This window comes from Epinephelus moara, chromosome 20 (assembly GCF_006386435.1).
Source record: "Epinephelus moara isolate mb chromosome 20, YSFRI_EMoa_1.0, whole genome shotgun sequence".
Taxonomy (NCBI): domain Eukaryota; kingdom Metazoa; phylum Chordata; class Actinopteri; order Perciformes; family Serranidae; genus Epinephelus; species Epinephelus moara.
This window is the reverse complement of record NC_065525.1, coordinates 30,541,430-30,551,954: the sequence shown is the minus strand read 5'-3', so window position 1 is coordinate 30,551,954 and position 10,525 is coordinate 30,541,430. Positions and strand designations below refer to the sequence as shown.

Sequence of the window (10,525 nt, the reverse complement as noted above, 5' to 3'; positions counted from 1 at the left end):
TGTGTTAAATTACATTGCAAACCTGGAAAAATTGTTAACTCTATAAAATTACCAATGAGGTTGACTGTTGTTATTCAGTGATACCTAATTAAAGGAAAAAATGTCTTGTTCATTTCAGAGACTTTGGGATAAAAACAAACACCAAGGCTTTAATTATTACTGAAATACAGAGACTGAGTGTCCCTCCCTCACATGACTATTTTTGTACTGTGACATGAAATATGAGAAGACATCAGCAAACACGCTCACACACACCAGAAATAAAAACTGGTGCAGAAGATTAAAAAAAACACAAACCTTAGTCTCATTCAGTAAACTGAAAACACAGTGTTTGGTCAGTTGGGTCAGTCAGGTTGTGATCTGTCACAAATCCATAGGGGCTGACCAAAGATGTCAACATAACCGGCAGAGATTTATTTAGGGCTGTGGCTCCTCAGATGCTCACCAGCAGCTGTTGTGCATGTGTGTGTGAGCGCATGCGTGTCTGGACTTTCCCTTTCTTCTGATCGGACAAGTTTTGTCTGGTAAGCCAACAATTCCATTTATTGCTTGGAATAGATCGACCACCTCCAGCTCTTCAACAAAACGAGCCCTTGATACTAAAGCTGAGGAGTAAGAATAGATTTAGAGGTAAAAGCCTATAAATAGCAGGTGGGCTTTGAGTTCCTGCAGCAGAGAGTCTGTTTGAAGTAGGCCTGCAGAAACATTTGTGTGTGTGCTTAAAACTCACTCTACCATATGAAAGAGGAGCATAGCATAGTAGTATATGCTGCATGTAGTTAAGTAGGCAAAGAAGAAAAAAGAAAAGTAATTTTGCATGTTTATTCCCTTCTATTGACACTTGTTTAATGGAGAAATAGAGGGATACGGAAGGATATACTGGAAGTGTGAGGCTTACATATTCTACATGTCATACAATACATGCAGCTAATGAAACCTGTTAATCTATTCAGGAAATCACAGTCACCATGACTCTCCAGTGGACGGCTGTGGCTTTCTTCCTCTATGCAGAGATAGCAGTCAACCTCATCTTGTGTATACCCTTCATATCAGCACGGAGGTACCGCAATTTAACACACAAACCCATTTCGCACTACATGTTCAGCTTCCTGTGCAGGAGTTTCATTTGTAAATAAGAAAAATGAAAGTGACACTTCACACACATGACCAGCAGAGTGCATGCATGTCCTTTCTGTGTAGATCTACTGTTATTGTGTTACAGTCACAGTGTCCTTTTTTTAACCTGCTTTGTAGATGGCGTTCAGTTTTCGGCTGGAGGATATGGAACTGGTTGACTCCATATTGGAACAAATGCTTCTTTACTATGATCATGGTTCTTATTGTTCTTTTCCTCGGTAAGCAAGTGACAGACATTGAATAACACTATGTAGACCAGCCAGCATCCGTCATGCTTCTGTCCCCCTGCCCACTTCCAGATGCTGTCCGTGAGGTGCAGAAGTACTCAGGTCCCGAGCCCATGCACGACGCCAAGGTGAACCCAAATTTGTACGACAACGTCCACATGAAACTGTTCAGAGCCCAGAGGAATCTCTACATCTCTGGCTTCTCGCTCTTCCTCTGGCTGTTAGTCTCATTTCTTTTCTATATAGTATTGTATAGTAGCAGAACCATTTCCATTCCACACAACTGCACGCTACACTTTCTGAGCTCCTGTCTTGTCCTGCATTTCTTTTTCTTCCTCCTGCTGTCATCTTCTCCTGACCTCTGTCACAGTATCATGCGTCGGATTGTCACCCTGCTAAACCAGGTTGCTGTCTGTGTGGAGGACAGTGCAGGTCTGCAGGCACAAATGGACAGTGCTGTCAAAGCAGCCAAGCAGCACCAGGACGACAACCTGATGCTCAAACAAGTGAGACTTAATCTGATGACGGGACTGAAACTAATTTCTGTCTTACAGTCTTAAAGTGTGTTCCAAATGTTTGTGACTCATGTTGGGTATGTAGATATTAATGCATGCCATACTTTCCACAGAACTATTTGTGCTATTTGTATTTTCTATGTACTCTTTTGGTAATTAAGGAGAATCCTTTGTTCTCAGGCTCTCTTGAACGAGGAAAAAGCCATGTCAGCGAAAAACCAGCAACTGAAGCTGGAGGCTAAGAAGCTGGCAGATCAAGTTAAGGCTGCCGAGGAGGGTGAGTAATCATCGCTTCCTTCGTACAGGATGATCCGCAGTTATACCTTGTAAAACCAGAGAAACATTCTTATAATAACAGGTTCATGTAAAGCTAGAAAATGAATAACTGTAGTGCTGTTTGTGTGTGAAGCTGTGCACAAGTCTCAGGCTGAAGTGGAGGCCATGAAGAGGCAGGCCAAAGGTCTGGCACAGGAGTACGACAGACTACTGACGGAACATCATCATCTCCAGGTAAGACACACCAAATCACAAATACTCACTGTATATTAACCCTGCTAATACTGGAGAAACTCTGTTTTTAATCGTGTTTTTTATCCACAGAATCTCCAGAGTCCTGCAGACAAAAAGGATCAGTAACAACAGGAACACAGTGACAATTGTTTCCAGGATTCTCCTCGACACCTTTTCTTCTCATTATACACCAGAACTGTGTGCTGTGTGCAGGAAGCCACCAGAGGCAATGTTTGTATTATCTTTTATAACTTTCATTTTCCTTTGAAGCTTGAACAGAGGCACAATTTTTTTATTTGATGGGATTAAACAAACAGTAGAGTGCAGTGTATCTGATAAACAGGAGCAGGTCTATTTTCAAATGCTGAAAACATCTTCTCACTAAAGTCTTTATCAGGAACATGAACCATTTATTTTTGCCTGTTACTTATGAGTAATAAAAGGGTACAAATGAATTTGAATTTCGTCTCGGGGGGCTCATACTTGTTGCTAATGCTAACATTTAAGAATGATGAATACCTGACCACATCCTTGAAGTTCATTACACTAAGCTGCAGAGATGGTTCACCTGTTTACTCAGAGATTTCCATAATAGTGTCCTCCTGTGAGCACACAATGACTAATGCATACATGCTGTACTTTAAAGGTCCAGCGTGTTGGATTTAGGGGGATATATTGGCAGAAATAAAATACAATAACTATGTTTTCTTCATTCATTTAATAACCTGAAAGTAACAATTTTCCTGTTTTACAGTAGCCCAGAATGGACAAACCAAACACTAGCTCTAGAAATTTGGACAATGAGCTTTTTCCACAAAGGGCTGTCAACTCTGGGACACATTACCAACTGAAATCAAACTGATTACAGATTTAAAATCCTTCACAACAAAGGTCAAGTGCTGGCTAAAAGCAAACCAGAGCTGTAGCCACTCTTAGCTACATGCCCTCAAATCTTTAGGGGTATAAGTGTCAGTGTTTTGGTGTATTGTGGTATGTGTATAGTGATGTCTATTGTAGTAGATGTATTGTGGGATATGTTGTGATGTTTGTATTGTGTTTTTTGTATTTTATTGTGCCTCCCATGTTTATAGTGTATTGTGGTTGTATGGTGTTTTAAACTGTGTATTTTTAATAACATTTTAGGTCTAGAGTTGAAAATTAGCAATAGCTATAAACTCTCTGCACAACACATCAGTCTCATATTCTGTATTAGAACTATGTTAATTGCATCATACCTATCAATAAATATATAAATAAAATAAGACAGGGCCATTTGCCTTTTTGCATTGGCAGCTCCTCTGTGGGGAGAGCGTCACTGATTTCTTTTTTTTTTTTATTCGCTGTTTTTCCTGGTTTTAATCAACAGGTCTATTTGTTTCAGACAGGAGGAGACCTCTTACCCCTTTCTATTAGTAGGAACCTCCTGAACAATTAATACTGAAGGAATTCTAACTGGGAGAAGATTCAGCTGGTTGCAGTTTGCAATCCTCACCACTAGATGCCACTAAACCCCCCTAAAACTTGCACATTGTTCCTTTAAGTCATTGTATTTTTATGGTAGGCATGAGCTCTAATTTATTGCTAACAGCCTTTCACACAGACGACATGTAGACGAATCCTGATGAAAACCGTTTCATTTGTTCAGTAAGAGGAGTGCACTTGACTTGATGTGTTCATTTGTTCATTGTCAACATCTATGTTTTAACACAGTGGTTCCCAACTGCTGGGTCCTAGTCCCAAAAGTTGGTCCTGGTCCATTCTGAATGGACCGCAAGTGACTCGCAACATGTCAAGTTTGAAAAAATACACTTTACTTTGAAGTACAGTGAATTTCCAGCACCATGCTTTTACTTTGAAGTACCATTTCCTGCTGTAATGGACAGCTACATGAGAGAGACAACAAACTAGCTCAGTGACATGAACAAATGCAAGTATGACACTGTGTGGACGAAGGAGAAATCTGGACCCTGTGGCTGGACTAGCTGGGAACCACTGTTTTAACAGATGTTTAGATTATTACAAATGATGTTAATTATCGGTCTTTGAACTCACAAGGATCACTGAGAAATGGCTACCACCAGAACACCATGCTGACATTAAAGGACGCCTTTTTTCGTTTGTTTCTGACACTGCAAGGCACTGCCCAAGTGCCGGATTTCCACGACTTTGGAGTGAGACTGGGCTCCCTGGGATGGAAGATCTACCTTCAAACCTTGATGTGTATAATGTGACACACTGATGTTGACTTGCCTGGCTATTCTTCACATTTTGTAATTTGTTTGGTTGGTATATGACAAAGGCACGAGCATGAAAAATAAACATAACCCCAGATAGTGTGTTTCTCAGTGTCATACTGCGATCAATCATGGAGCCACTGAAAAGGCTGGTGCCACACTGACACAAAAAAAAAAAGGTTTCATCTTTCTGAAGGAATGCCTTTTGTTACATCTGGACAGGAAGTGGTATTTTCCCCTCTGTGTGCCAACAGGCAGCTGTTGCACTTGTGTTGCCTGCTGCTTGTTGACCTTATTTTTCCTTACACAGAAAACACATACACAAACACAGTGTACAGTGCCCACTTTTGAAGCTCCTCCAACACAGTGGTGTTTAACCATCTTATTCAAGCACCTTAATATATGAATGCAAAATATAATTTCAGCAAGTTTAATCATAAAAACCAAGACCAACATAGAAAATACAGCACAATTACATTGTTTTTTCTACAAAATTCTTCCAGTCATGAAAAAACACAAACACATAAACTTATACATTCCAGAAATTGTCTTTTTTTTTTAATGACTCATCATCTACACAAATCCTGCACAAATATATACTCTGTGTGCTATGAAAAAGTGTCCACAGTGTGTGTTCTTCTATACGAACCGAGTCAGAAGAGACCGAAGTTGTGCTGAAGCTCACAAGCGGGTCTCTCTGTCAGGATTGCAGTCCAAGGACAGTATAAACTGCTCACAGTGTATGGAGCTCTCCTCCTCTTTCCTTAGTGACTCCAGCTCCGCACTCCCGTTGGTCAGAGCGTTTTTCTCCTCCCTCTTGATATGTCTTTTCAGTGAAGCAAAGCCTGAAATACAAAGGAAGAAGGAGACTGTCCTTAAGCCCAGTGTCAGGCCCAGGTACACCATCCTGCAGAGAGAGGAAAGCAAGACTGTTAGGGGACAAACTGGGAAAGAGTCAAGCATTGTATTAGCATTACGGGTCTAACAGCAACAACATGGTCCCTCTATTTTCATCCATCTAATAATTTGGTCAATGAGCATTGCAGCTAGCTTGGGTATAGACATTTTGTCTTATTTCTAAGTGAACTCAAGGCCCCAGTAATTACCTGTATGCTGAAGTGTTATATATTCTGCATGCTCCTTTTCCTCCACACATCTTGTTTCCCCATTTGAGGCAGGTTGTGTCGATTATGGCTCCAAAGTATATCGGGGCAGGTATTCCAGCTGTTGTGCAATTCAAAATAACTTAGTATTCCAAACAAAGACCACATAAATGGTTACTTCAAGATGAGATAGCAAGATGAGAGATTTTTGTACTTAATATAATCGTTCTAATTAATTAAAAATATGTGCTCACATAGGATCCTTAAAAATATCTACACCATATATCAGCTTCAAGCAATAATTTGTTTCCAAACACACACCCACAGACATTATTCCAGTAATCTGCTCACTCTAACACACAGTACGCTGAATGTCAGCTCTTAGGAGATTTCCATGTGTTTGACATTCACAGGAACTAGACAGTAACGTACAGAATACCAAAGATGCTTCTCACCGAGGGTGCGAGTGGCCAGCGTGTAGATTCCAAGAGCGAGGGATTTCAGCTCAGGTTTAATGCACCTATAGAGACAAGACTGCGGCGTTAAAGGGACAGTTCACCCCAAAATTAACAAGACATATTTCCCCTCTTACCTGTGGTTCTCTTTATCAGTCTAAATGTTTTTGGTGTGAGTTGCAGAGTGTTGGAGATATCGGCCGTGGAGATGTCTGCCTTCTCTCGATTACAATGGAACTAGATGGCACTCAGCTTGTGGTCCTCAAAGCGCCAAAAAATACATGTCAACAGCAATGTCTCTTTCCAGAAATCATGACCTGGTTACACAAAATAATCCACAGACCTTGTTGTAGGCAGTTTTATGTGGGAACTATTTTCTTTCTACTGAACTACACCCACCATCTGAATCACAGCACAGAAGGAAGTGTGCATCTACTCATGTATAAGAGGCTCATGTCTCGACAGCGCAAGATGTAAACAATAATGGCCCCCTTTTTGGCTGAGCTGTAACGTTAGCTGGCTCAGTGGTGCTAGGTGAGCTAGCAATAGATGAGTTTTCAAATGTATTTTTGGTGCTTTGAGCACCACAAGCGGAGTGCTATTTCCTGCCGGTTCCATTTCATTCAAGAGATGGAAACATCAACACTCAGCAACTCACACTACAACAGCCTAGACTGATAAATAGCACAACAGCTAAGAGGAAAAATAAGTATGTTTGACTTTAGGGTGAAATGTGTCTTGAAGGTAAAAGAGTTGAAAAATACTTTCATGCAAACTCATGCAAAAAGTTATTTCTGACGTATGATGACACTGTATCATATGTAAGTGATGATTTGTTCTGTTAACAGCAGGATGTGTAATATGTTTAAGAATGAGAACATGATGTATTGCTCCAACAACAGGCTGCATGTGGACTCCAGTGATCCCACAGAGGGGCTGTCGACAGACCTGACAAGCAGCATGAAGCCAGGTGTTCCCCCGAGAGAGATGATGAAGGAGCTGAGGACGGACAGAGCCAGGAAGTAAGGAAAGATTTTGTCACAGCTGTTTCCGCGTGGACACTGGCCCAGAGTGGCCGTCAGGTTGCCCAGCTGGGTGTCGGCCAGAGCTACACACCTGCAACTGTCAAACACCTAATAAAGAAGAAAAGTTTATGAATGATAGAAACACTTGTCCTGTAGGTCAGGGATACTCAACGTGCTTTGACTGGGGGCCACTTCTGCAAAATGACAGGAGGTCAGGGGCCGGTCACAGAAGCCCCACACAGGGCAGGTTTACACAGGGGTGTTCCTAGGATTTGAGGATATAGGACCTCTGTTGGGGGCACCCTGGCACCTTATTTCTATTAAAAGTGCAAAAACATTCCCATTGTGAATTAACTTATTTTCATTGTGAATTAGAAAATGTTGACGAGCCACATGGCACCCTGTCGCAGGCCAGATTTGGCCCACGAGACTCTAGTTGAGTATCACTGCTGTAGGCGGACAGTCATGCCAATATAACTGAAATGCCACATGCTACTGTGCAGATATTGATCATTATATAAATGAAACACAGTAATTAAGCCTAAATATTAAAAGGAATACTTCAATTAAAAAAAAACAATTTGTACATTAATTAATCACCAGTGATACTTTCAATTTGTGAGTACAACTTTTTCCTCGCATGCCTTCACAGTGAAGAAAGAATCCAACAACTGAGAATTTTTTTTGATGAATCAGAGTAAATGGGGGCCATGTTCAACAGCAGCAAAACTAAATCAAAACATCCAGTTACAAACTCACAATTTGCGCAGTACAATCCCAATCTCATTAATCTAGCCATATGCCCACGGCTTACAGTTTTCACACGGAGGAGTATTGTGTCTGAGTGAGTGTGTGCATTTGAACTCTGCTCAATGATATCTCGCTTGCCCAGGTGCGACACCCGTATGTGGAAGTGTTTCAAATAGTAAGATTTTAGTGACAGTGTGTGTGTTTGGGAAGTACCTAACATACAGCTGGATAAATGAGCCATGGATTACACTGCAAGAGTTGTGTGGGAGTTCGCCTTCATCTATCCAATGAAAACTTAAGATTTATCCAGGGACAGATCCCTTATGCAACAGATGCAGAACAGTAACAGGATCCCTCATTCATACTTTCTGGACTTGTCCAAATCTTCAGACATCGACATTTAATACATTTTCTATGGTCTCTGGAGTCAAATTTATCCCTTCCAGAGAACATACCTCTTCCTAAACACTATTTGAATGCTATTGCCTTTGCCTCCTTAATAGCTAGACACCTTATACTATGAAGTGGAAGCAGGAGGCGCCTCCAACACATGTCATGTGGGCTAGTGATCTTATGAGTTTTCTACACTTGGAGAAAATAAGGTGTACACTGGGTGGCTCTACAGGTAAGTTTTACAGGACATGGCAACCATTTCTGACATACTGTATATGAAAACACTAAAACTGTGTGATATTCCGTATTTGATTCTTACTTATTGGCTACAGATAACTGTGACTGATATTTTTCCAATCACAGTTGATGTATATTGCTGTCTCCTTATGTATCAAATGTGTATCTGCCCATGTATAAACATATGTATACTACCATTTTAGTTTTCATTTTAGTTTTATCCAGTTTTAAAAAAGTTGTGTGAGAGTTTATAAACAGATATTTTGATATAGTTTTGCTGTTGTTAAACGTGTCCCCCTTTTACTTCAATTCATCAAGAGTTTTCTCATTTTTGGATTTGTTGGTGAAATGGTGATTTTGTATGTGAACTGAAGTATTCCTTAAAACTGTGTTTGTTAGTCAACAGAGAAACAACTGAGAAATATAGGTGTGTCATGAAGTCAGTGATGTCTGACCGTATTTCTACCAGAGCCAGAGGAGGAGGTGCATCCAGCCAGGCATGGGGACACGTAGGTGATCCCGTTCTCTCCACACACGGGGTCCCACTCCTTTCTGGAGCACAGGCAGCCCGAATTACAGTCAGAGGAAAGAGTCTGCTCCTGATAAGACAAGCCTTCCACTCTGCATGTGAGAATAGACATACATTATTGACTGCTCATATAAAAAAATGATCAAATAAGAAGCAAGGACTCTTACTGTGCATGGAATATGACAAAAGAGACAAAGAAAGGCAACAATACAAGGCACACAATACAGAAGAAACTCTAGGATGTGTGTTAGCTGAAGTGTTATCTGGTAGAATTTCCTTGAATCTAAACCCAGCTCTTTCTTCTGATTGTTACCTATTCCACTAAGACACGAGGGAAATGTATCCAGACATCACTTACCCTGTATATGAGACTGTGATGCCTGCCACCTTGGAGTTCTCACAGCCCATGGCTAAGAAAAAGAGCGACAGGAAGTATCCCAGCAGCGAGGTCCCAAAGGCAAATTTAGCCGCTCCCATGATACCCAGTTTGTACTTCTTCATGACAACCCCTCCTGAGAACATCCCAAGAGCCACAGCCGGGATGTTGATCATGCCTGGGCAAACCGCAGAATACAACAGATTCGTAAAGGGAGAGCGGATCAGGAGACAACATGGACAAGCAACATCAGACGGCAACATTGCGCCCCAAACGGAGCCTCAAAGTCAGAGCGCTCTTCATAAGAAAGCTGTCTCATTTATATTTCATGTAAAGTGTACTGAAGTCATGTTGTAAAAGATGAAACTGATTGTAGAGAGGATGAGAAATGCATCTCTCATCATCCAACACCCTCTTCACTCATTCTGTTATTTGGAGGAAAAGAGCTGTTATTGCACTGTCTCCAGTCCCATCACGCTGACCTCATAATTGGTCTCATTAATCTGTGTGCTTTTTAAAATAATCGCCAAACTGTCACTTCAGAGTGTCCAATGATTTTCAGTAAACCTGGCTGTCGTTTGGAGGCTGCAGCGTTTACTTAAGAGGGATGTGGGAGTTGGAGCATAAAAAATTCATCAAAAGCTGGCTCATGAAACTCTTATGATGACCATCCAGCTCACATCACTTTGCATCCTTAAATACTTTCCTTACACAGCGAAGCAGCGCAGGCTTTGAACAAGCATGTAACTCATCTACTAAAGATAAAATGACCAGACAAAAATCACCCAAACAAGGTAGACATCATGAATCATCAAAGCAGTCTGCTCACCCATGAGGAAATTGGCCTTTGATGCCGACTGGCCGTAGTGTTGCTCGATGTATTTGGGTTTGTAGGTGACCATCCCGATGAGAGAGTTGAACTGGATGATGGTCACGCATAAAAACGTGATGTACACGGGATTTCCGAGCAGGCTCTTCAGTGTGGGCAGAAATTCTGTGTGGGAAAGTTTATGAAGACCACAAAAAAAAAAAAA

At 41.2% G+C, this 10,525-nt stretch overlaps 2 protein-coding genes across 5 annotated transcripts in view; one reads left to right on the top strand and one right to left on the bottom strand.

The window, feature by feature from the left end:
* The first annotated feature begins 375 nt into the window (after window positions 1-375).
* LOC126408181 (B-cell receptor-associated protein 29-like) lies at window positions 376-4,710 on the top strand. Of its 4 annotated transcripts, XR_007571841.1 has the most exons (9): window positions 376-524; window positions 954-1,060; window positions 1,255-1,355; window positions 1,437-1,584; window positions 1,735-1,870; window positions 2,060-2,156; window positions 2,289-2,389; window positions 2,480-2,620; window positions 4,445-4,710. XR_007571841.1 is itself a non-coding variant. In XM_050073588.1 (8 exons), the coding sequence occupies exons 2-8, from the start codon at window positions 969-971 to the stop codon at window positions 2,513-2,515; spliced, it is 711 nt and encodes a 236-aa protein (XP_049929545.1). In that variant the 5' UTR covers window positions 376-524; window positions 954-968; the 3' UTR covers window positions 2,516-4,417. The 4 variants fall into 4 exon arrangements, 3 of the variants coding, with proteins under 3 accessions (XP_049929545.1, XP_049929547.1, XP_049929548.1); XM_050073588.1 differs by lacking the exon at window positions 4,445-4,710 and having other exon boundaries at window positions 2,480-4,417; XM_050073590.1 differs by lacking the exons at window positions 376-524; window positions 4,445-4,710 and adding an exon at window positions 552-630 and having other exon boundaries at window positions 2,480-4,417.
* A 347-nt stretch (window positions 4,711-5,057) lies between these two features.
* LOC126408173 (solute carrier organic anion transporter family member 1C1-like) overlaps window positions 5,058-10,525 on the bottom strand; it is a 29,802-nt gene continuing 24,334 nt past the window's right edge. The window contains exons 9-15 of the mRNA XM_050073578.1: window positions 10,321-10,485; window positions 9,474-9,669; window positions 9,042-9,207; window positions 7,130-7,314; window positions 6,182-6,246; window positions 5,730-5,847; window positions 5,058-5,530 (exon numbers count right to left, since the gene is read on the bottom strand). Of these exons, the coding sequence (XP_049929535.1) occupies window positions 5,305-5,530; window positions 5,730-5,847; window positions 6,182-6,246; window positions 7,130-7,314; window positions 9,042-9,207; window positions 9,474-9,669; window positions 10,321-10,485 (1,121 nt within the window). The 3' untranslated portion in view covers window positions 5,058-5,304. The remainder of the gene's footprint in view (window positions 5,531-5,729; window positions 5,848-6,181; window positions 6,247-7,129; window positions 7,315-9,041; window positions 9,208-9,473; window positions 9,670-10,320; window positions 10,486-10,525) is intronic.